The following is a 21,265-nucleotide window of genomic DNA, read 5'->3' as shown; positions in this document are numbered from 1 at the left end:
TCGTGAGATGAGAGAGTAACATCTTCCGGGAGGTTGGCTGACTAGCTACTCAGGCACAGCCTCAGAAATGAGCAAGACCAAGGCCTAGACCTCAGCTTTGAAAAAGCAGAACTCCATCCTGTGAGGGCAGTGAAAGCTGATCTGGTTCTCATAGACTATTAAATTTAAGCTAACCAAATTCATAAGAGGCCATTTCATTAACTCACTCTGGGACTGTAATATGTTATAATCAGTTGTGACATGTGCTGATAATAAAACATGGCAGTTTGCTAACACTAATCTTATAAGTTTGAGCTGAATCAATATTAAATTGATAAAACCTTCACTCTCATTTGCATCCTGAAATGCTTTCTTGAATTTATTTTTCTCTTCACCCAGTATGTGTTGAGGGCCTACTATTTGCCAGGCCCCAGCAGTGCTGTGCAATATGAACACAGTCGTTGCCCCCAGAGCCCTTGACATTACGCCAGTGATCATACAATAGGTCTATAATCAGAAACTGTTATAAGTGCTACAAGCATAGGAGGCGATGAGAGAGTACACTAGAGGGTGCCGAGCCCAGGGGCAGGGCAGAGTGAAGAAAGAAAGAAGCCAGTGTTGTTGGTTTTCAGAGATTGGAGAGGACGGCAGAGCACTGCAAACCAAGTTATAGGTGTGGAATTTTAAGCAGAAGAGCTACCTAATGAAATTTGTATTTTCAATATCACTCTGGCTGCCATGAGGAGATTGGCTTGGGAATCTGCCATGGAGATTGAAAGGGAAATTTATGAGACCGTTCAGGAGTCCCAGTGAAAGGTGAAGATGGAGTTAAAGTGAATTGGGCATAACCTCCACTCGCTGAATGTTCATACCTTTCCAGGCTTCTGAGTCCCCACATCCACCTTCCAGAGTTCCCCCCTTCCAGTACTGATGTAACTGGGAAGCCAGAGTGTGGAACAGAAGATTATGTGGTCAGAACACATGGAATCAGAGCATAGGAAGGTAGAAAGCCCAAAGTCTAACTTAAAAACAGACGAATCAAGAAATTTGGGGGAATTCCCTGGCTGTCCAGTGGTTAGGACTCCACGCTTTCACTGCCAAGGGCCTGGGTTCAGTCCCTGGTCGGGGAACTAAGGTCCCAAAAGCCACGAGGCACGGCCAAAAAAAAAAAAAGAAAGAAATTTTGAAGAAGCCTTTTAACCTTTCTGACCCTCAATTGCCTCATTTCTAGATTTTGGACTAAGACCACTGTTTTGCTGTGAGGATTAAATGCGATGATACACATAAACCACCAACACCGAACGGCTACGTACAGAGCATACTAGATACTAAATACATGGCAGTGACATTCACAGTGTGGTACATATTGCTGCCTCACAACAGAGCCTCACTTTCAGGGGGCCAGGATACATAGAAGCTCCATGTCTAAACTGCATGCAGAACTTCTTGTTACAGTAAAAGATTCTTCAGACTGGACATGATAGAATCAGACTAGACTGTTTCTTGGTTTTACTGGGATTAAGACTTGATTGGCTTGTTTTCACTTTTGAAACCCTATCTTGCCCATCTCAGTGGCATTTCCTAATCTCCTTCACTACCTCTTTACAGCTGTTTCTTAGGGAGAAATGGCTGATCTTATCTATGGCACGTGGCCTTGGGGTTTTTGATTGATTTTGTTTTGCAAAGTAGTTATTTCTTCATTTTATTTATGCAAGTAGTACACATTCACTAAGAAAAATGTGGCATAGTAGCTAAGAATGCAAGATTTCTCTTGATTCTGACTGCGCAGATTTGAGTACTGGCTTCAGCACTGACTGGCTGTGTGACCTTAGGCAAGTTGCCTCACCTCACTAAACATCAGATTTCTCATCTGCAAAGTGGAGACAGAGGCTCTACCTCATAGGACTGTTGTGAGAATTAAATGTGGCAATACTCTTAAAGCATTTAGATCAGTAGCAAAGACTCAATAAATGTTACTTGCTGCTGGTGTTATATTAAAATTAGAAAATATAAATTACAAAGAAGAAAATTAAAATTTCTCATAATCTTACTGCCAACAATAACTTCTATTAACATTTTGATGTGTTTACCATTTGTTCCCCTGCGTATGTTTATACACATGTGTGTTCATTCACTGGGACACTGGGAATACAATGGAGAACGAAACAGACCACACTTGAACCCACAGTCCCCTTCAGAGGCCACACTATTTCTCTGTTCCCTTTTATAGCCAGACTTTAGAAAAGGTTGCTATCCCTGACTCTACTTTGTCACCTCCTGTTCATTCCATTAGTTCTTTCATTTGTTTTTTTTGTCATTCCCCACCCCCCCCACCCCCCGCCTAAGCCGTGTGGCACAGCTGATTGAACCAGGGCCCTTGGCAGTGAGAGGGTGGGGTCCTAACCACTGGACCGCCGGGGAATTCCCTGTTTTGGGGGGGTTTGGTTTGTTTCTTTTTCTCTGATTTTTTTTTCTTTTGTTTTTCTTTTGTTTATTCCATTCATTCGTTCACTCACTTTGTTTTGGCTTCAGTCCCCACCAATTCACGGAAACCCCTCTTATATCAGGGTCACCAGTAACCTCCATGTTGCTCAGCTTACTCAACTTCTTGGTGGCATTCGTCGCAGGGGATCATTTGATGTTTCTTGGAACGCTCCTCTCTTGGCTCCAGTGCCTTGACTTTGCCCCAGCCTCATCGGTCACCCCTCCTCACTTTCCTCAGCCAGCTCTTCTTCTCTACTGCTAATGTGACGCGTTCCCAAGTTCAGTCCTCAGACCTGTCGACTTAAAGAAAAACACACAACAAACACACAACATAAGAGTTGCAAGTTAAGTTTTATTCAGGGACTTACTGAGGACTATACCTAGAGACAACCTCTCAGTGGCTCTGAGGGAACTGCTCCGAAGAGGTAGTTTATATACGATTTTGGGGGGGCTGCAGTCAAGCACACGTCTTGGTGAAAGATGACTGCTGATCACAAAGAACAGGCATCTCAAGTGAATGGTTTTGCTGCTTTTCTGTGTATGGGTAGATGCAAGAATCTGGGCTCATTGAGATTCTCCCTGAGATATGCATCTCACTGTCTAAGGGCCTGTTTATCCAAAGCACAGAGTGCCTCATCCTGTTTTTCATCCTGAATTTCTCTGGGGTGCACTGTCTACTTGCAGTGGGTTATGACTTAACTCTTGTAGTGCTGAGTGGTGAACAGCGCTCTTTGTTTTGCTTTGTTCACAAATCCCATTTCTTCTGTGGCTGCCTCTCGTTCTAGGTGATTTCATCTAGTCCTGTGGTTTTGAAGCCAATTTAACTGTTGATGATTTCCAAATGTATATCTCAGCCCTGAGCTACTTCCCCTCTTGCCTTCCTCCACTCCATCCTCACAGCAGCCAGACCCATCTTTTTAAAGATGACTCAGATCGTGTCACTCTCCTCTTTAAAACCCTCCAGTGACTTCCCATTGCTGGCAGAATAAACCCTAATGCCTTACCATGACCCACAGAGCCCTACCTAGACCTCTCCTGCGTACTTCTTTAACTTACCTCATCCCACCTCCCCCTCACTGACTACATTCTAGCTGTATAGGAATCCTTTCTGCTTCTCCAGCACACTGAGCTCGGGGCCTTTGCACTTGCTGTTCTCACTGCGAGGCATGCTGTTCTCACTGCCTGGCATACCCTTAACTCTTTGCAAAGCTGGTTCCTTCTTTTCTTTAGATTTAGCTTAAATATCACCTCATCAGAGAGGCCTTCCTTGGCCACACCATCTAAAGTAGTGCCCCACACCCCGCCGCCATCTTACTCCCTTCCCACCTCCATTTAATCTCTATCACCTTACTTGTTTATTCAGCCATTTATTTCAATCTGAAATTATTAATAGTACACATGTTTATTTTCTACCTCCCTCCTATCCCCAACCTCTGCTAAAATCTTGAGCTTTATAGCAGTTAAGACCTGATCTCATTCACCACTGTATTCCCAGACCTAGAATATGACTCTTAATATGTGTACATTATTTACTGAATGATTGAGTGAATGAATGAACATGGCAAATGAACAAGCAGGGTTCCTGCTGTCATAGAACCTACAGCCTAGTTAGGCAGACAGGTCTGAATTAAATTACCACACAGATGTGTGCAAAATTACACACTGAGATTTGTGCACTCTTCACTGAAAAGGGACAAAGCTTGGAGGAGGAGATCATGAGTTCAGTTTTCGACTTTGCAAATTTGAGACATCTACACATAGACATGGGGCAGACCGTTACATAAATCTGGAACTCAAAGGAGAGGCTACCACTGAAGATAGAAAATTACGGAGACATAAGTTGATAGTTGTTAACTGAAGCCATGAGCATAAATGAGAGCAGACAGAATATCTAATGAAAAGAACCAGATTGAGGAGGATGAACCAGCAAAGAAGGCTAAGAAGGAGTGGCCAGAGGGCTTCCCTGGTGGTGCAGTGGTTAAGAATCCGCCTGCCAATGCAGGGGACACGGGTTCGACCCCTGGTCCGGGAAGATCCCACATGCCGCAGAGCAACTAAGCCCATGCCACAGCTACTGAGCCTGTGCTCTAGAGCCCGTGGGCCACAACTACTGAGCCTGCATGCCGCATCTACTGAAGTCCACGCACCTAGAGCCCGTGCTTGGCAACAAGAGAAGCCACCGCAATGAGAAGCTCACACACCGCAAGGAAGAGTAGCCCCCGCTCACCGCAACTACAGAAAGCCCGCGTGAAGAAACGGAGACCCAACACAGCCAAAAATGAAAATAAATAAAATAAATAAATTTATAATTAAAAAAAAAAAAAAAAGGGAGCCAGAGAAGTAGGAAAACCAGGGTGCGTGGCCACAGGAGCCAGTAGAAGACTGTTTCCGGAAGGAGAGAGCTCTCAGGGTTGTCAAATGCTGCTCCGAGAGGTCACGTGATCCTGACTCTGCACAGGCCTGCAAGGCCCTGCCAGCCTCCCCACACTCCTCGTTCACCACTCTCTCCTTCTCCCATTACTTAGAGGCCATCCTCTTCTTCTTCAAGTGAGCCATGTCTGTTCCCACTTTAAGGCTTTTGCACTCCTTCCCGCGGCGGAAACACGCTTCTCCTCAGCCTTTTCTACACGTGGCTCCTTCTTCACAGCTCAGCTCAGAGGCTCCCTTCTCAGCAAGGCCTTCCCTGACCACCTACTCAAAAGTAGCCCTCCCCTCTGGTGATCCTCCGTCACATCTGCCTAGCTAGGGTTTTTCCTTCTCAGAGAAAAATTCATGATTCGAAATCACCTTGTTTATATGTTTGTTTATTTGCTTATCATCCAAATCACCCACAGAATATGAGCTCCACAGAGTAAGGCCCTTGCTTGTGCTATTTACTGCTGTGTCTCCAGCACTTACGTACTAGGCACTCGATATTTATTAAACGAAAAACAGCAGCTTACTGAGGAATACGTTTAATATCAGTGCATTTAGTTAGAAAAAATATAGAGTATATGTTTACATGGAAAAAAGTGAGGAAGAATTTACATTGAAATGTTAATAGTATTCTGTGGGTACTGAGGTTTCAGATTGGATTTTTTTTAATTTTGCTTATTTACATTTTTCTAATTTTTCAACAATTGTCATGAATTATTCAAGTTTTTTAAAAAAGATATCTATTTGTATACATATCTCAGGGTCCCTTTGTACTGACCATGAAAGAGTTTTAACCCAGTTTGAAGTTGTGTCTATAAAAATGGGGGCAGAGAGGCTTACCCACCAAAATAGTGTTAACGCTTGGTCTTGTCCCTTCAGGCTAAACTACTGTTTTCAGATGGAGAAAAAGTAATACCCAGATTGACCCATGAGCTTCCAGGGATAAAGGTCAGAGTCACTGTGTCCTCGGGTCTTGGAGGGGGAGACCGATCAGACTGGGAGGCAGGTGAACTCTGTGGCCTAGGGGAGGCTCCACGGACGACCCATTTGTGGGACCAGGTCTAAATAGCATCATGTTGGGAGTCCCAGCTCAGGGAGGGGCTGGAGGGTGTGGTCCAGGGGCTCTGTCTTCTGCAGCCCCAGGGGACCCGCAGTTCCCGGCCACTGGCCTCCCACTGACTCCTCTCCCTTCTCCTGCAGCGTGGCCGGCAGGCAGAAGACGAGTGTGCCCACCGAGGAAGCCCCATTCCCAAAAAGGTAAACCATCTCCTGGTTTTCTGGCTGGGGAGAGGGCCTGCAGCTCCAGCAGGGGGTGGGCTTCCTCAGCACACCTTTGGGCCTTTCTAGCCTGAGAGGCAGGCGCCCTGGGAACAGTCACCCTCCCTATTCACTCTCAGGCGTCATTTGGTCTCGCTGGGAAACCATCTCCTTCAGGTGACCCTGGACCTGCCAGTGGGGTGGGGTCTTCCACAGGGTCAGGCCACTGACACCTGTTCTTTATGGCAGAGGAAGGGACGGCCTCCGGGACACATCCTGTCAAGTGACCGTTCAGCCGCAGGCATGGTGTGAGTAGGGGCCAACAGAGCCAAAGGGAGGAGCTGGGAGGGAGTGGGCCGGGAGGAAAAGAGGCCAGAGTTCTCTGCCTGGCAAAAGCAGATCCGTCTGTGCCAGGTCCCCGTGGAGGAGCGCTCTCTAGTCTGAGGGGTGGGGAAAGAAGGCAGTGAGGCGGATGTCGTATCCTGTTTCTACCCCAGAACAGTTCAGCGCAGCTTCATTAAACACCATAGGTTTTTTTATTGGTAGTGTGTATTGAATGCTTGTAATGTGCCGTAACTGGTCTAAATACCTTATATATACTTTATCTTTTAATCCTTACAACCACGCTCTAAGGAAGGTATAATTAATTTTGCAGATAAGGAAACAGAATTACTTGCCCAAAGTCAGACAGCTAATAAAGGGCAAAACTGTACTACATTGCCTCCAGGATGGTCATTTTCAAAGATTTTTGAAGCGACAGAATCTTTTTTTCAAACAGAGCTTTACGTGGGAGCCTAATATGTAAAACAGATAAAGCCACACTGGTTTGGGAATTCCCTGGTTGCCTAGTGGTTAGGATTCTGGGCTTTCACTACCATGGCCTGGGTTCAATCCCTAGTCAGGGAACTGAGATCCCGCAAGCCCACACGACGCGGTGGGGAAGCAGGGAAGCCACACTGGTCTGCCTAAGAGAGATGGAGATAGTTGGAAAGCACCGACTTAGGAGACAGACTAGCGTAATCCTCATACCTTAGATTTGTCCCCTGCCCGAAGCAAGTTCATTCCTCACTAACACAAGATAGGGAGTTGCTGCTGTTATCTCCTCCTGGCAGATGAGAAAACTACAGCCCAGAGAGGTTCGTGGACTTGCCCGCACGGCTAGGTGATAGCAGAGCGGGTCCTCGAATGGCTCCTAGTCCCCGTGCTTTTTTCCCTTTGCACCTCCTCTAACAAGCACCAGGAAGCAGTCCACCCAGAGCTGGAGTGAGAGTGTGTGAGGAGCTTCCACCAGCAGCAGCAAACCGTTTTCCAGTCCTGGGCCTGATCTTGGAGAATTCACCTTTCTTCTTTCCCTCCAATCAGATGGAAACCAAAATCCTGTGAACCAATTCGTCGGGAAGGCCCTAAGGTATGATTATGTGAGCATGGCAGTGACTGCTGTCCCAAGGAGACCCAATCCAGGCTCTGGGCTCCACCTTGAGGGAAAGGGGCTGGGGGTGGTGAAGGACATGTGCATGCCATTCCAGAGCCATTTTCACCTCCCACCCCACCTCCCAACTCTGGCCTTCCAGAAGCATCCCAAGTAAGGACTGAAATTAGGGGCAAAACAGAGAGAGGGCTTGGTCTTTGCTGAAGCCTTCTCCCTGTAAAAGCTAGTTGTCACTAATATTTATCCAGTACTTAATATGTCATAGGCACTGCCCTAAATCTTTTGTATGGATTCCCTCATTTAATCTTTATAACAACCTTATGAGATAGATTCTATTACCCTTCTATGGTTCAGGAGCTTTCTTTCCTACCTCCTGGGCAGAAATTATATTATATTATCTGGTTATCTTATACACTTGATACACCTGAAGACACTAAGGACCACAGAGTTGCCCAAAGTCACGTACTGCGTAAGTGGCAGAGCCAAGTGTCAAACCCAGCCAAGGTCCGTGGCCACCAGTCTGTGCTCTTAACTCTGTTGCCTCCAGAACAGTTGTTTGCGAGCTTTTTTAAGAGTAGAATCCTTTCTTCAACTAAAATCATACATGGAAGCCCAGTAAGGTAGGTGAAAGCTCCACTGTCCGGGCTGCAGCTGTGTCCAGTAGAAATGGTCCACCCCTTATTGTACTGGCCCTCTGTTTCCACCAGTGACCACACCTTTCTTCTTCAACTCTGCTCCCTTAGAGTCTCCTAGACCTTTCTTTTCCACTCCCAACACCCCTTCTCTCTCTCTGGTGAGTCCTTCCTCAGCAGTGACCCACACAAGTGGGCATTCCCCGGAATTCTCTCCACTGCCCACTTCTCCACCTAAAGTTTCTCTCTGGATCTAAAGCATCCACTTGTATGGTTTCGGGGACTAGTACGTGCTGAAGTTGCCTTACCTCTTTGTTTGTCGCACGCCTCTCTCTCTAGTTTGAAGTTTGTATATCCTACTGTCTGCTAGAGCTCTCGGCCTGGAATCTCCATAGAATTTCAAACTCAGCATATCCAAAATTGAAATCAACCTTTCCCCCAGACCTGCTACGACCTTTTCTACTTGAGTCATCTTTGCCTCTTTGTTTCCTTTTTCTCCAGACATCCAATCAATTCCCGGATGATTCTACCTCCTAAATATGTTTCTCACAGTTCCTATTCCCTCTTTTTCATCCTACTGCCATCCTAGCTCCGGCCTTCATCTTTCAAAACTGCTCTAATTACAACTGCCTCTAGACTGCCCGCCCAGCCTGTAGTCTCGCCACTTCACGCCCGTTAACCACGTTGCAGAAGAGCGAGCTATCTTGAGCACAAATCCGGCTCTCCCCGTCTAGAGGCCTTCAGTGACTCCCCATCACCGACAGAATGAACGAAATGAAAAGCCGTCCACATGGTGTACAAGGGCCCCCAGCCCCTCTCTGCTTTCCTCTCCAGCCTCATCAACTGCCACTCCCTAATTTGCTCTCTGTCTTTTAGCAACACAATTGCTGTGGTTTCTCCAACAAGCCAATGCAACTCTCACCTGCCTTTGTTCATGCTGTCCCTCCTTCCTCCCCTCTACTCTGTCCAGCTTGTGCTCTCCCTGTCAGAACCAACTTCGGAATTACCCCTTCAAGGAAGCCGTCTTATTACCCTCCCTTTGGCTCCCATCATGCCTTGCACTCATCTGTGTCACTGCCCATCTCATGATGGTATCATTATCTGTACCTACATCTGTGGCCCCCTGGAGAACAGACACTATCTCCAATTCATTCCTTTACCCTCCACCCCACCCCTGCCCCCCGTATGGAGCAGAGGACCTAGCATATTAAAAGTCCTCGGTTTCTTGAATCAGCTGTTTGATGAACAGTGGACAAGGGTGGTGGTAGGAGAGGGCCAGGGAGGAGTGTTTCTGTCCCGCCCAGCAGATAAACCTCAGCCTCACCGGCCTCTCTATTTTTTGCACAGTGGGACCCAGCTCGGCTGAATGAATCTACCACCTTTGTGTTGGGATCTCGAGCCAACAAGTAAGTCTAAAGAGTTTTGGTGCTGAGGGAGGGGAGCTCGGGGGCCCACCACTAGGACCGCAACTGCTGGGATTCTTACGACTCATCTGTTACTTTGCAGGGCCCTAGGGATGGGGGGCACCAGAGGCAGAATCTACATCAAGCACCCACATCTCTTTAAGGTAGGTGAGTGCTGGGAGTCAGGCAGGCCAGTGCAGTGGATTAGGTGGCACTGGGGACTCTCGGTGGCACAGAGGAGCTTGGAGTAAACACTGATCAGGGAGTCAGGACATCTGGGTTCTTGTGCCCCTCTGCCCTTAACCTTTACCTTTGGTAATTTACTCAGCACCTCTGTGCCTCAGTGATAATAGTGACTTTCCTCGTATGTTTATCGTATACCAAACACGGTTTTAAGTGCTACACTTACATTACCTCTTGGAATTGTCCTCTAAGATAGGTATTGTTACCCTTATTTTAAAAATTAAAACAAAAAGAAAGATTGAGGAAGGCTAAGTGACTTGCCCAAAATTACTCAGCTAGTAAGTGGTGAGTTAGGATTCTGTCTTCTGCAAAGCCTGAGATCTTAACCACTGCTGTATTCAGTTGTCTATAAGGTACAGAGATTGGAGCAAGGCAGCAGTTCTAACCTTTTTCAAAGACAGGACTCCTCTCCTGAGCTATGCTTTGGTGTGCACTGTTTGAGAAAATCTTGGGGGTGGGGGGGGGCATGAATTCACTCTCTTAAATGAATTTGTATTTTATCAGTCACAGAAGCATCCAGATATATTAGAAAAAAAGTAATGTGCATGTGTTCAAGTTACATTTTTTTTTGCGCCTGTGTGCAAAGCTTAGTGCCCCTTGTCAGAACTACGCAGCACCTTGGGGTCCCAGAATCATGGGCTCTGTCTACTACATTCTGTGCAAGTTCAAGTTCTTCAAAGGACAGACCTACTTCCTCTATTTTTTCAGTCTTATGTTGTGGGATTCCCAACACCTGGACAATTTGGTGTGCTTGCTGCTACTTCATTTTCCTCTCTTAGTGTCTTCGCTCCTGCTGTTCCCTTTGATGGCCTTCCTCCCCTACCCTTTTCTCTGCCTGACTCTTCTGTAAGATCTGTGTCTTCCAAGACCCTTGCTTGCATCATCTGCCAAATGGATATGCTCTTGGACCTACTTCCAATTCCTGTTGCACAGTGGTTAAGAGTATCATTTCAGTCCTGGTTCCATTACTTACTAGCTGTGTGACCTTGGGCAAGTGGCTCCACATTTCTGAGACCGTTTTGTCATCTATAAAATCAGAATGATGCAAACCAGCCATTTAGGGTTGGTAGAATTAAGAGAGAATGCAGTAAAATATAGCCATTTTTGGTAATAACTTTAAATGATGGAGTATAAGCTATAAAAATATTGAATCATGTTGTACACTTGAAACTAATATAATACTGTAAATCAACTGTACTTCAAGAAAAAAACAACTGACTTCCTCTGTAAAAAAAAAAAAAAAAGAGAGCGAAAGAGAGAAAGCACAGTAAAGCTCCCAGACAGTGCCTGGCCTAGAAAGGGCTCAACAAATGGTCATCATTACCAGCATACATTCCCAATTCTTAGACCCATCATTTTTAATAAACTCCCAACCCACACTGTCATTGCCAGTGGATGCTATCTCATTTTAATCTTTCCAGGCTAATAAGTGGAAGGAAAATATTTTTGCTGTTTTACTTTTAGTTCTTTATTAGTGATAATAAGCATCTTTTCATCCATTTAGAGTCTATTTGTGCTTCTTCTGTAAACTGCCTATTATATCTTTTGCCCACTTTTCTGTCCTTCTAAAGGCATTATTCAAATTTTCTTTTCCTTTTTAACTTTTGTTAAATTATAGAAATCATATGTAAACCCATTCTTGTTATAAAAAGATTCAAACAATACACATAATAGGGAGCAAAACACAAAGCTCCTCTTAACCCTTGAATCTGACCCTCCTCCCCTAGAGGTCACCCCCAGCAACATGGTAGCATCCTTCAGTCTCCTGTCTACATGTGTGTGAGTGTGTGAGTGTGTCCTTGTCCTTTAGTGATATTTTGTTTATGTTATTGGGCTCATACTATATATATTCTGATTTTTTTTTCACCCCAAAGTTCATTCATTCACTGAAAAAATATTGAGTGCTGAGCATTCTCAAACCGCCAGAGATACAGCAGTAGACAAAACAGACACAGATAACGCCTTGCCCTCATAGAGCTTACATTCTAACGCAGGGCAAGCTATGGTCTGTGGACCAAATCCAACCTGTAGCCTGTTTTTGTCCAATGCAGAGTGGTGACATTTTTAAAGGGTGATTTTTTTAAAAAGAAAAGAAAATGAAGATTATGTGACAAAGATGTATGTGGCCACCAAAGCCTAAAATATTGAGTTGGCCAAAAAGTTCGTTTGAACTTTTTGGCCAACCCAATTTTTTTTTTTTTTTAATATTTATTTATTTACTTTTGGCTGAGTTGGGTCTTAGTTGCGGCACGCAGGCTTCTCTCTAGTTGTGGCATGCGGGGTCCAGAGTGCATGGGCTCTGTAGTTGTGGCACGCGGGCTTAGTTGCCCCACAGCATATGGGATCTCAGTTCCCCGACCAGGGATCGAACCCGTGACCCCTGCATTGGAAGGCAGATTCTTAACCACTGGACCACCAGGGAAGTCCCTGGCCAACCCAGTATTTACAGAAAAAGTGTGCTGGCCACTACAGAACTAGGGAATAATATCTTAGCATTTTGTCCATGTTATTAAGTCTCCCTCATTTTACTTCTAACAGCTGTGTAGAATTCATAGAATAGATTTTCTATCATTTATTTCATTGCTCCCTTACTTATAGATGATGTTGAAGTGTTTTCCGACAGTTTTGCTGTTGTAAACAGTGCTGCACCAAACATCCCTGCATACATGTGTGGGTGATTGTGAAGGATAAATCCCTGGAAATGGGATTGCTGGGTCAGGAAGTACACTTTCAAATTTTTGATTAATATTTATATTACTTGGGAAGTGAACTAATTAAACTACAGATTAAAATAATTAAATCTGTACTAACCATACAGATTTCCCAGCTTGGTCTCCATTTCAAATGATCTGCCTATTTTATAAAACCTACCTTTATTGGGCACTTATGTGTCATATACTATATTTACCACCTTTTATGCACTAGCTCCTTTATTCTTAACAACAACCCTATAAGATAAGTGTTAATACTCTCTGTTTTACAAATAAAGAAACTGAGACATGGGGCTTCCCTGGTGGCGCAGTGATTAAGAATCCACCTGCCAATGCGGGAGACACGGGTTTGAGCCCTGGCCTGGGAAGATCCTGCATGCTGCGGAGCAACTAAGCCCATGCACCACAACTACTGAACCCACGTGCCACAACTACCAAAGCCCGTGCTCCTAGAGCCCATGCTCCACAGTGAGAAGCCCACGCACCACAATGAAGAGTAGCCCCCGCTCGCCACAACTAGAGAAAGCCCGCGTGCAGCAACAAAGACACAACACAGACAAAAATAAATTAATTAATTAATTTTTTTAAAAAAAATTTGAAATCGTATCAAGTATCTTTTCCGACCACAACGCTATGAGACTAGATATCAATTACAGGAAAAAAAAACTGTAAAAAATAAAAACACATGGAGGCTAAACAATATGCTACTAAATAAGCAAGAGATCACTGAAGGAATCAAAGAGAAAATCAAAAAATACCTAGAAACAAATGACAATGAAAACACGACTACCCAAAACCTATGGGATGCAGCAAAAGCAGTTCTAAGAGGGAAGTTTATAGCAATAAAATCCTACCTTAAGAAACAGGAAGCATCTCAAATAAAAAACCTAACCTTGCACCTAAAGCAATTAGAGAAAGAAGAACAAAAAAACCCCAAAGTTAGCAGAAGGAAAGAAATCATAAACATCAGATCAGAAATAAATGAAAAAGAAATGAAGGAAACGATAGCAAAGATCAATAAAACTAAAAGCTGGTTCTTTGAGAAGATAAACAAAATTGATAAACCATTAGCCAGACTCATCAAGAAAAAAAGGGAGAAGACTCAAATCAACAGAATTAGAAATGAAAATGAAGAAGTAACAACTGACACTGCAGAAATACAAAGGATCATGAGAGATTACTACAAGCAACTCTATGCCAATAAAATGGACAACCTGGAAGAAATGGACACATTCTTAGAAATGCACAACCTGCCGAGACTGAACCAGGAAGAAATAGAAAATATGAACAGACCAATCACAAGCACTGAAACTGAAACTGTGATTAAAAATCTTCCAACAAACAAAAGCCCTAGACCAGATGGCTTCACAGGCGAATTCTATCAAACATTTAGACAAGAGTTAACACCTATCCTCAAACTCTTCCAAAATACAGCAGAGGGAGGAACACTCCCAAACTCATTCTACGAGGCCACCATCACCCTGATACCAAAACCAGACAAAGATGTCACAAAGAAAGAAAACTACAGGCCAGTATCACTGATGAACATAGATGCAAAAATCTTCAACAAAATACTAGCAAACAGAATCCAACAGCACATTAAAAGGATCATACACCATGATCAAGTGGGGTTTATTCCAGGAATGCAAGGATTCTTCAATATACGCAAATCAACGTGATACACCATATTAACAAATTGAAGGAGAAAAACCATATGATCATCTCAATAGATGCAGAGAAAGCTTATGACAAAATTCAACACCCATTTATGATAAAAACCCTGCAGAAAGTAGGCATAGAGGGAACTTTCCTCAACATAATAAAGGCCATATATTGACAAACCCACAGCCAGCATCGTTCTCAATGGTGAAAAACTGAAACCATTTCCACTAAGATCAGGAACAAGACAAGGTTACCCACTCTCACCACTATTATTCAACATAGTTTTGGAAGTTTTAGCCACAGCAATCAGAGAAGAAAAAGAAATAAAAGGAATCCAAATCGGAAAAGAAGAAGTAAAGCTGTCACTGTTTGCAGATGACATGATACTATACATGGAGAATCCTAAAGATGCTACCAGAAAACTACTGGAGCTAATCAATGAATTTGGTAAAGTAGCAGGATACAAAATTAATGCATAGAAATCTCTGGCATTCCTATACACTAATGATGAAAAATCTGAAAGTGAAATTAAGAAAACACTCCCATTTACCATTGCAACAAAAAGAATAAAATATCTAGGAATAAATCTACCTAAGGAGACAAAAGACCTGTATGCAGAAAATTATAAGACACTGATGAAAGAAATTAAAAATGATACAAATAGATGGAGAGATATACCATGTTCTTGGATTGGAAGAATCAACATTGTGAAAATGACTCTACTACCCAAAGCAATCTACAGATTCAATGCAATCCCTATCAAACTACCACTGGCATTTTTCACAGAACTAGAACAAAAAATTTCACAGTTTGTATGGAAACACAAAAGACCCCAAATAGCCAAAGCAATCTTGAGAATGAAAAATGGAGCTGGAGGAATCAGGCGCCCTGACTTCAGACTATACTACAAAGCTACAGTAATCAAGACAGTATGGTACTGGCACAAAAACAGAAATATAGATCAATGGAACAGGATAGAAAGCCCAGAGATAAACCCACACACACATGGACACCTTATCTTTGATAAAGGAGGCAAGCATATACAGTGGAGAAAAGACAGCCTCTTCAATCAGTGGTGCTGGGAAAACTGGTCAGGTACATGTAAAAGTATGAAATTAGAACACTGCCTAACACCATACACAAAAATAAACTCAAAATGGATTAAAGACCTAAATGTAAGGCCAGACACTATCAAACTCTTAGAGGAAAACATAGGCAGAACACTCTATGACATAAATCACAGCAAGATCCTTTTTGACCCAGCTCCTAGAGAAATGGAAATAAAAACAAAAATAAACAAATGGGACCTAATGAAACGTAAAAGCTTTTGCACAGCAAAGGAAACCATAAACAAGACCAAAAGACAACTCTCAGAATGGGAGAAAATATTTGCAAATGAAGCAACTGACAAAGGATTAATCTTCAAAATCTACAAGCAGCTCATGCAGCTCAATAACAAAAAAGCAAACAACCCAGGACTTCCCTGGTGGCGCAGTGGTTAAGAATCCGCCTACCAATGCATGGGACACGGGTTCAAGCCCTGGTCTGGGAAGATCCCACATGCCACGGAGCAACTAAGCCCATGTGCCACAACTACTGAGCCTGTGCTCTAGAGCCTGCGAGCCACAGCTACTGACCCCTCGTGCCACAACTGCTGAGGCCTGCGCACCTAGAGCCTGTGCTCTGCAGCAGGAGAAGCCACCGCACTGAGAGGCCCGCGCACCGCAACGAAGAGTAGCCCCTGCTCGCCGCAACTAGAGAAAGCCCGCGCACAGCAACGAAGACCCAATGCAGCAATAAATAAACAAACAAACCAAACAAATAAATTAATTAATTTAAGAAAAAACAAACAACCCAATCCAAAAATGAGCAGAAGACCTAAATAGACATTTCTCCAAAGAAGATATACAGATTGCCAACAAACACATGAAAGAATTCTCAACATCATTAATCATTAGAGAAATGCAAATCAAAACTACAATGAGATATCATCTCACACGGTCAGAATGGCCATCATCAAAAAATCTAGAAACAATAAATGCTGGAGAGGGTGTGGAGAAAAGGGAACACTCTTGCACTGTTGGTGGGAATGCAAATTGATACAGCCACTATGGAGAACAGTATGGAGGTTCCTTAAAAAACTAAAAAGAGAACTACCATACGACCCAGCAATCCCACTACTGGGCATATACCCTGAGAAAACCATAATTCAAAAAGAGTCATGTACCAAAATGTTCACTGCAGCTCTGTTTACAATAGCCAGGACATGGAAGCAACCTAAGTGTCCATCAACAGCTGAATGGATAGAGAAGATGTGGCACATATATACAATAGAATATTACTCAGCCATAAAAAGAAACAAAATGGAGTTATTTGTAGTGAGGTGGATGGACCTAGAGTCTGTCATACAGAGTGAAGTAAGTCAGAAAGAGAAAAACAAATACCGTATGCTAACACATACATATGGAATCTAAGGGGGAAAAAAAATGGTCATGAAGAACCTAGGGGTAAGACGGGAATAAAGACACACTAGACCTACTAGAGAATGGACTTGAGGATATAGGAAGGGGGGAGGGTAAACTGTGACAAAGAGAGAGTGGCATGGACATATATACACTACCAAATGTAAAATAGATAGCTAGTGGGAAGCAGCAGCTACATAACACAGGGAGATCAGCTCAGTGGTTTGTGCCACCTAGAGGGGTGGGATAGGGAGGGTGGGAGGGAGGGAGACGCAAGAGGGAACAGATATGGGAACATACGTATACGTAAAACTGATTCACTTTGTTATAAAGCAGAAACTAACACACCATTGTAAAGCAATTATACTCCAATAAAGATGTTAAAAAAAAAAACCTTAAAAAAAAAAAGAAACTGAGTCTCAAGGAAATCATTGCCTACATTTACACCACCTGATAAGTAGCAGAAACCAGAATTTCTGAACCAAATTCTTTTCTTTCTTTCTTTTTTTTAAACTGCCACCCCCTAAAAGCCCACCAGGCCAGATTGGCCACCCTCACATGCTCACCTGCAACCTTCCCTACCACGCACATTCCCTGTGGGCTGAGCTCTGAACCCCACAGCTAAGTTCTTAACCACGATGCTATTCTGCCTCCTCCAGGGCATGAAGTGTCCTGATTTTTGTTTTAGAAAATTTGGTCACCGTAATAGTCACATGTGTTGTAAGCCACCTCAGATCATTTCTTCAAAGAGGAGTACAGCTCTAAAATAGTAGTCACAGTCTGACCAGTTGCCGGAAGTGCTGTGTTTTGAGAAAGGAAAGGGAGTTCCTTGCTGGTCTGGTGGTTAGGACTCAGCACTTTCACTGCAATGGCCTGGGTTCAATCCCTGGTTGGGGAACTGAGATCCCGCAAGCCGCGTGGCATGGCCAAAATTTTAAAATTTTAAAATTTTTTCGGATTTCCGTGGCGGTCTAGTAGTTAAAACTCCGCACTTCCAATCAGAGGGCGCGGGTTCAACCCCCAGTCAGGGAACTAAGATCCTCCATGTCACGTGGCGCAGTCAAAAAAAAAAGTTTAAATTTTGAAAAAAGGAAAGGGGCAGGAATGAGAAGTGTACTAAACCTCGGGGAATTGGGTCCGCTACCCTGGCCTCCTCCTGGGCTCAGCCCTGCTTGCTCTGAAGAGGTTGGTGAACCCTCTCCATCCACCAGGCTAGGACGAGGTCTTGCTGCTAAGAACTGCTCAAGGGCCAAGAGTATGCTCTGGACCAAATGAGAAAAGCCCATCACACCAGGCTAACATCTCCCCCTGTGACTTCATCCCTCACAGTACGCAGCTGACCCCCAGGACAAGCACTGGCTGGCCGAGCAGCATCACATGCGGGCAACAGGGGGGAAGATGGTAAGTATTGCCACACGTGCCACTGCCAGAGACTCACCCTGCCCAGGGACCAGGGCTATTGGTGGCAGCTTACCCCCAAATCTGAGAGACTCCATGCCCAACAAATGTGAGAAAGGAGACTTGTAAGAGTAGAGAGGGCCCATTCCTTCATGCTGAAGACCAGAATGTGATCCCTGGCTTCCCTTGCCTGACCCCAGGTCTCCCACACACCTCCCCCTCCCCTTCCACAGCACACTCATATGTAGATCATATTAGCTGTATGTAAGAATGGCAGGTACAAGACTCCCTGAACACTGCCTTCCCATCATGTGCTGCCCATTGACAGATTTCACTCCTCCATCACAACTCTTCCACCAGACGCAGCTATGGAATCTCTTCTCAACACTGTGCTCCAGGCCGCACCCCTTGTCAGAAGGAATTAGCACATGCAGTGAAACTTGTTTGCTACACCTGGCAGCCCCTTCCAGAATCACTCCTACTTAAAGAGTTCTTAGCTCAAATCAAGCAACAACCTTAGGAAAATCATCGTTGCATGTGTTCTAAAACTATCATGGAGGGATTTGTCCATCACATGCCCTCTCCCCCACCTGAAGACTCTCTTAGTCCCACCGCTGGGACTGCTCCTATTAGAATTCAATGGCCTCGGGACTTCCCTGGTGGCTAGTGGTTAAGAATCCACCTGCCAATGCAGGGGACACAACTTCCAGCTCTGGTCTGGGAAGATCCCTCATGCCGCGGAGCAGCTAAGCCCGCGAGCCTCAACTCCTGAGCCTGCACACCTAGAGCCTGTGCTCCACAACGAGAGAAGCCACCACAATGAGAAGCCCACGTACCACAATGAAGAGTAGCCCCCGCTCTCCACAACTAGAGAGAGCCAGTGAGCAGCAGTGAAGATCCAACGCAGCCAAAAATAAATAATTAAATGTATTTTTTAAAAAAATTAGATGGCCTCGCAAACCAGTATGCCATCTCCTTTCTGGCAATGAAAACTATCTTTTATTTTATTTTCTACTATATTTATGCTACACTCTCAAAAAAGATTTCAGGAAACTTACCATTGACACATACATAAATAAGAAATAGGATAAAAAGGCAAGGCAGGATCTAAAATTAAGCCACAAGAAAGACTAGTTGTAAAAAAGGGATTTTTTTAAATTGCCAGCCCAGGAGACCAGTGCAAGTCTATCGGTTTTCAGCTGCAGGCCCCACTCAAGGACACCTGATCTGTCACACAGTTCACAGTGCCCCTAAGATGAAGACAGTCATATGACTCAAGGGACACACAGTTATTCCTGACCCTAAGACTGGAAAGAAATGTCTCCCATAGAAGACTGTCTCGTGATGGACAGCATCCGCCACATGGTAGGCTCACGAGAGGGCTCTCCTGCTGCAGACCATGGCGTTGTGCTACAGCAGTTCTGCAGGCCCCCGGACAACACAGCCCAGTTAACGGACAGCAGTGCGGTTTATCATGTTTTCCCTTTTGCCACGAAGTTCAAAACCAAATTATCTTAGTTCCAGAGTTCACATGTGGCTTCCTCCTAATTTCCTATTTCCATGTATATTTTGCTACCTCTGGCCCTTTCATTTTAAGCCACCTCAGGGTCCCTTTGTAAAAGGGACGACGGCTATAAGTAAATTAATCATCATTCCCTGCTCTCCCACCCATAAATTTTCTACTTGAGTGAAAGATTGTCTCAAGAAACTATTCCCCAGACAGCCTCTCCCTACTTACTCTCCCTTGCTAAATTATAAACTATGACTACACGCCCCCACCTTCCAGCTCTTACATTAAGGAGACGTTTAATAAAGTATTAATCGAGTTGGACTGAAATGAATCAGAGGCAATGACGACTCTCCTTTGCTCCTGCCCCAGGCCTACCTCCTCATTGAGGAGGACATCCGGGACCTCGCTGCCAGCGATGACTACAGGTAAAACCTGCCCTACCCTCCCATGGGATGAGTCTGGACCTACATTCTCCCTTTCTCCAGCTCTCCTCCTCAATGTCTCTTCCAGAGGATGCCTGGACCTGAAGTTAGAGGAGCTGAAATCCTTTGTCCTGCCCTCCTGGATGGTTGAGAAGATGCGGAAGTACATGGAGACACTCCGGACAGAGAATGAGCATCGTGCTGTTGAAGCGCCTCTGCAGACCTGAAGCCAGGTTGCCTGGCTACAGCTGGCAGCCCTCCTCCAAGGCCCTCTTACCCACATGGCTGAGGCCACTGCTGGGACTACTCCTAGATGGATCTCAGAGGCATTAAAGCTATGCCTGGGCTAGTTTGTAGTGACTCACTGCAGAACACCCCCAGACTGGCATGCGGTTCTATATTTGTAAAGTTATTGGGATAAGAAGCAATTAAACAGTTTGTAATAAACACAGATGGTGAGCCTGCTGTGAGCTCTGCCTGTGCATGCTGACAAAACATCAAGGGCTCTAGAGTAAGTGGGTGTAGAAAAAAAGGACCAGGCAACCTTCCCCCACCCCACGTTATCCCCAGGAAGCCCAGTGCCCCATGCGTATCTGCTTTGTGAGACGAAGCTGGGGACACCATGTACCTTGCCAGTCTTCCCTGTCCCTTTGTTTCTGTTTCGTCACCCAACTAAGGTATGGAAGTAGTAGAATGTGGTGATGGCTGGCACCATGGGAGGTTGATGACAAACCAGAAGAAAAATACAAGGTGGCATTTATTACCCCCATTTTACAGGTTAAAACACTAAATTATGTGCCCAAGGTAACACAGCAAACCGTTGGAGAGGCAGCCGATGAACCTGTTTTCCAATGAGGAGTCCCTGGCCCTGGCTATCAGCCTCTAGTTTTTCCCCTCGCCTGAATGTTCAGGCTCTTAAAGCCCCAACCAAAGTGCCCAGGACATTAATAACAGGTGGAGGAGCTGGGGTTTCCGGTTTGAGGGAAGAGTACCAGGGCCCCAAGACTGGAGACCCTCCCTTCCCCTGGGAGTAAGGGATCCTGGCCGGTCGTGCCGGGTGTTCCCGACAGTAGCCAGGCGTTTGACATAAAAGGATTCATCCCACGTGGACTTTTTCTAGGCCCTTTAATGGTCGGCGTTTTCCAAAGGCGGCCAGTCCGCTACAGCTTCGTTAATTAATGACAGCCTTTCCTGCCAATCGCCCATCAGAAGCGGATCCCTCCGCCCAATAGTGATACGCTAGTGGGTGGTTCTAGCA

The 21,265-nt window shown here is 44.7% G+C and overlaps 1 protein-coding gene across 2 annotated transcripts in view; it reads left to right on the top strand.

The window, feature by feature from the left end:
* The window catches only part of DNTTIP1 (deoxynucleotidyltransferase terminal interacting protein 1), a 28,458-nt gene extending 8,000 nt beyond the window's left edge, over positions 1-20,458 (top strand). The window contains exons 5-13 of one of the 2 annotated variants that reach the window (XM_059896752.1): positions 5,758-5,826; positions 6,079-6,135; positions 6,385-6,443; positions 7,498-7,543; positions 9,544-9,602; positions 9,703-9,763; positions 18,007-18,078; positions 19,955-20,010; positions 20,096-20,458. In XM_059896752.1, coding sequence (XP_059752735.1) covers positions 5,758-5,826; positions 6,079-6,135; positions 6,385-6,443; positions 7,498-7,543; positions 9,544-9,602; positions 9,703-9,763; positions 18,007-18,078; positions 19,955-20,010; positions 20,096-20,234 — 618 coding nt within the window. In that variant the 3' untranslated portion in view covers positions 20,235-20,458. The remainder of the gene's footprint in view (positions 1-5,757; positions 5,827-6,078; positions 6,136-6,384; positions 6,444-7,497; positions 7,544-9,543; positions 9,603-9,702; positions 9,764-18,006; positions 18,079-19,954; positions 20,011-20,095) is intronic. The other variant, XM_059896753.1, reaches the window with a different exon arrangement.
* The last annotated feature ends 807 nt before the right edge of the window (positions 20,459-21,265 follow it).

Source organism: Balaenoptera ricei, chromosome 15 (genome assembly GCF_028023285.1).
Source record: "Balaenoptera ricei isolate mBalRic1 chromosome 15, mBalRic1.hap2, whole genome shotgun sequence".
In the NCBI taxonomy this organism is placed as follows: Eukaryota; Metazoa; Chordata; class Mammalia; order Artiodactyla; family Balaenopteridae; genus Balaenoptera; species Balaenoptera ricei.
The sequence above is the reverse complement of the archived record's forward strand: the minus strand, read 5'-3'. Positions and strand labels throughout refer to the sequence as shown.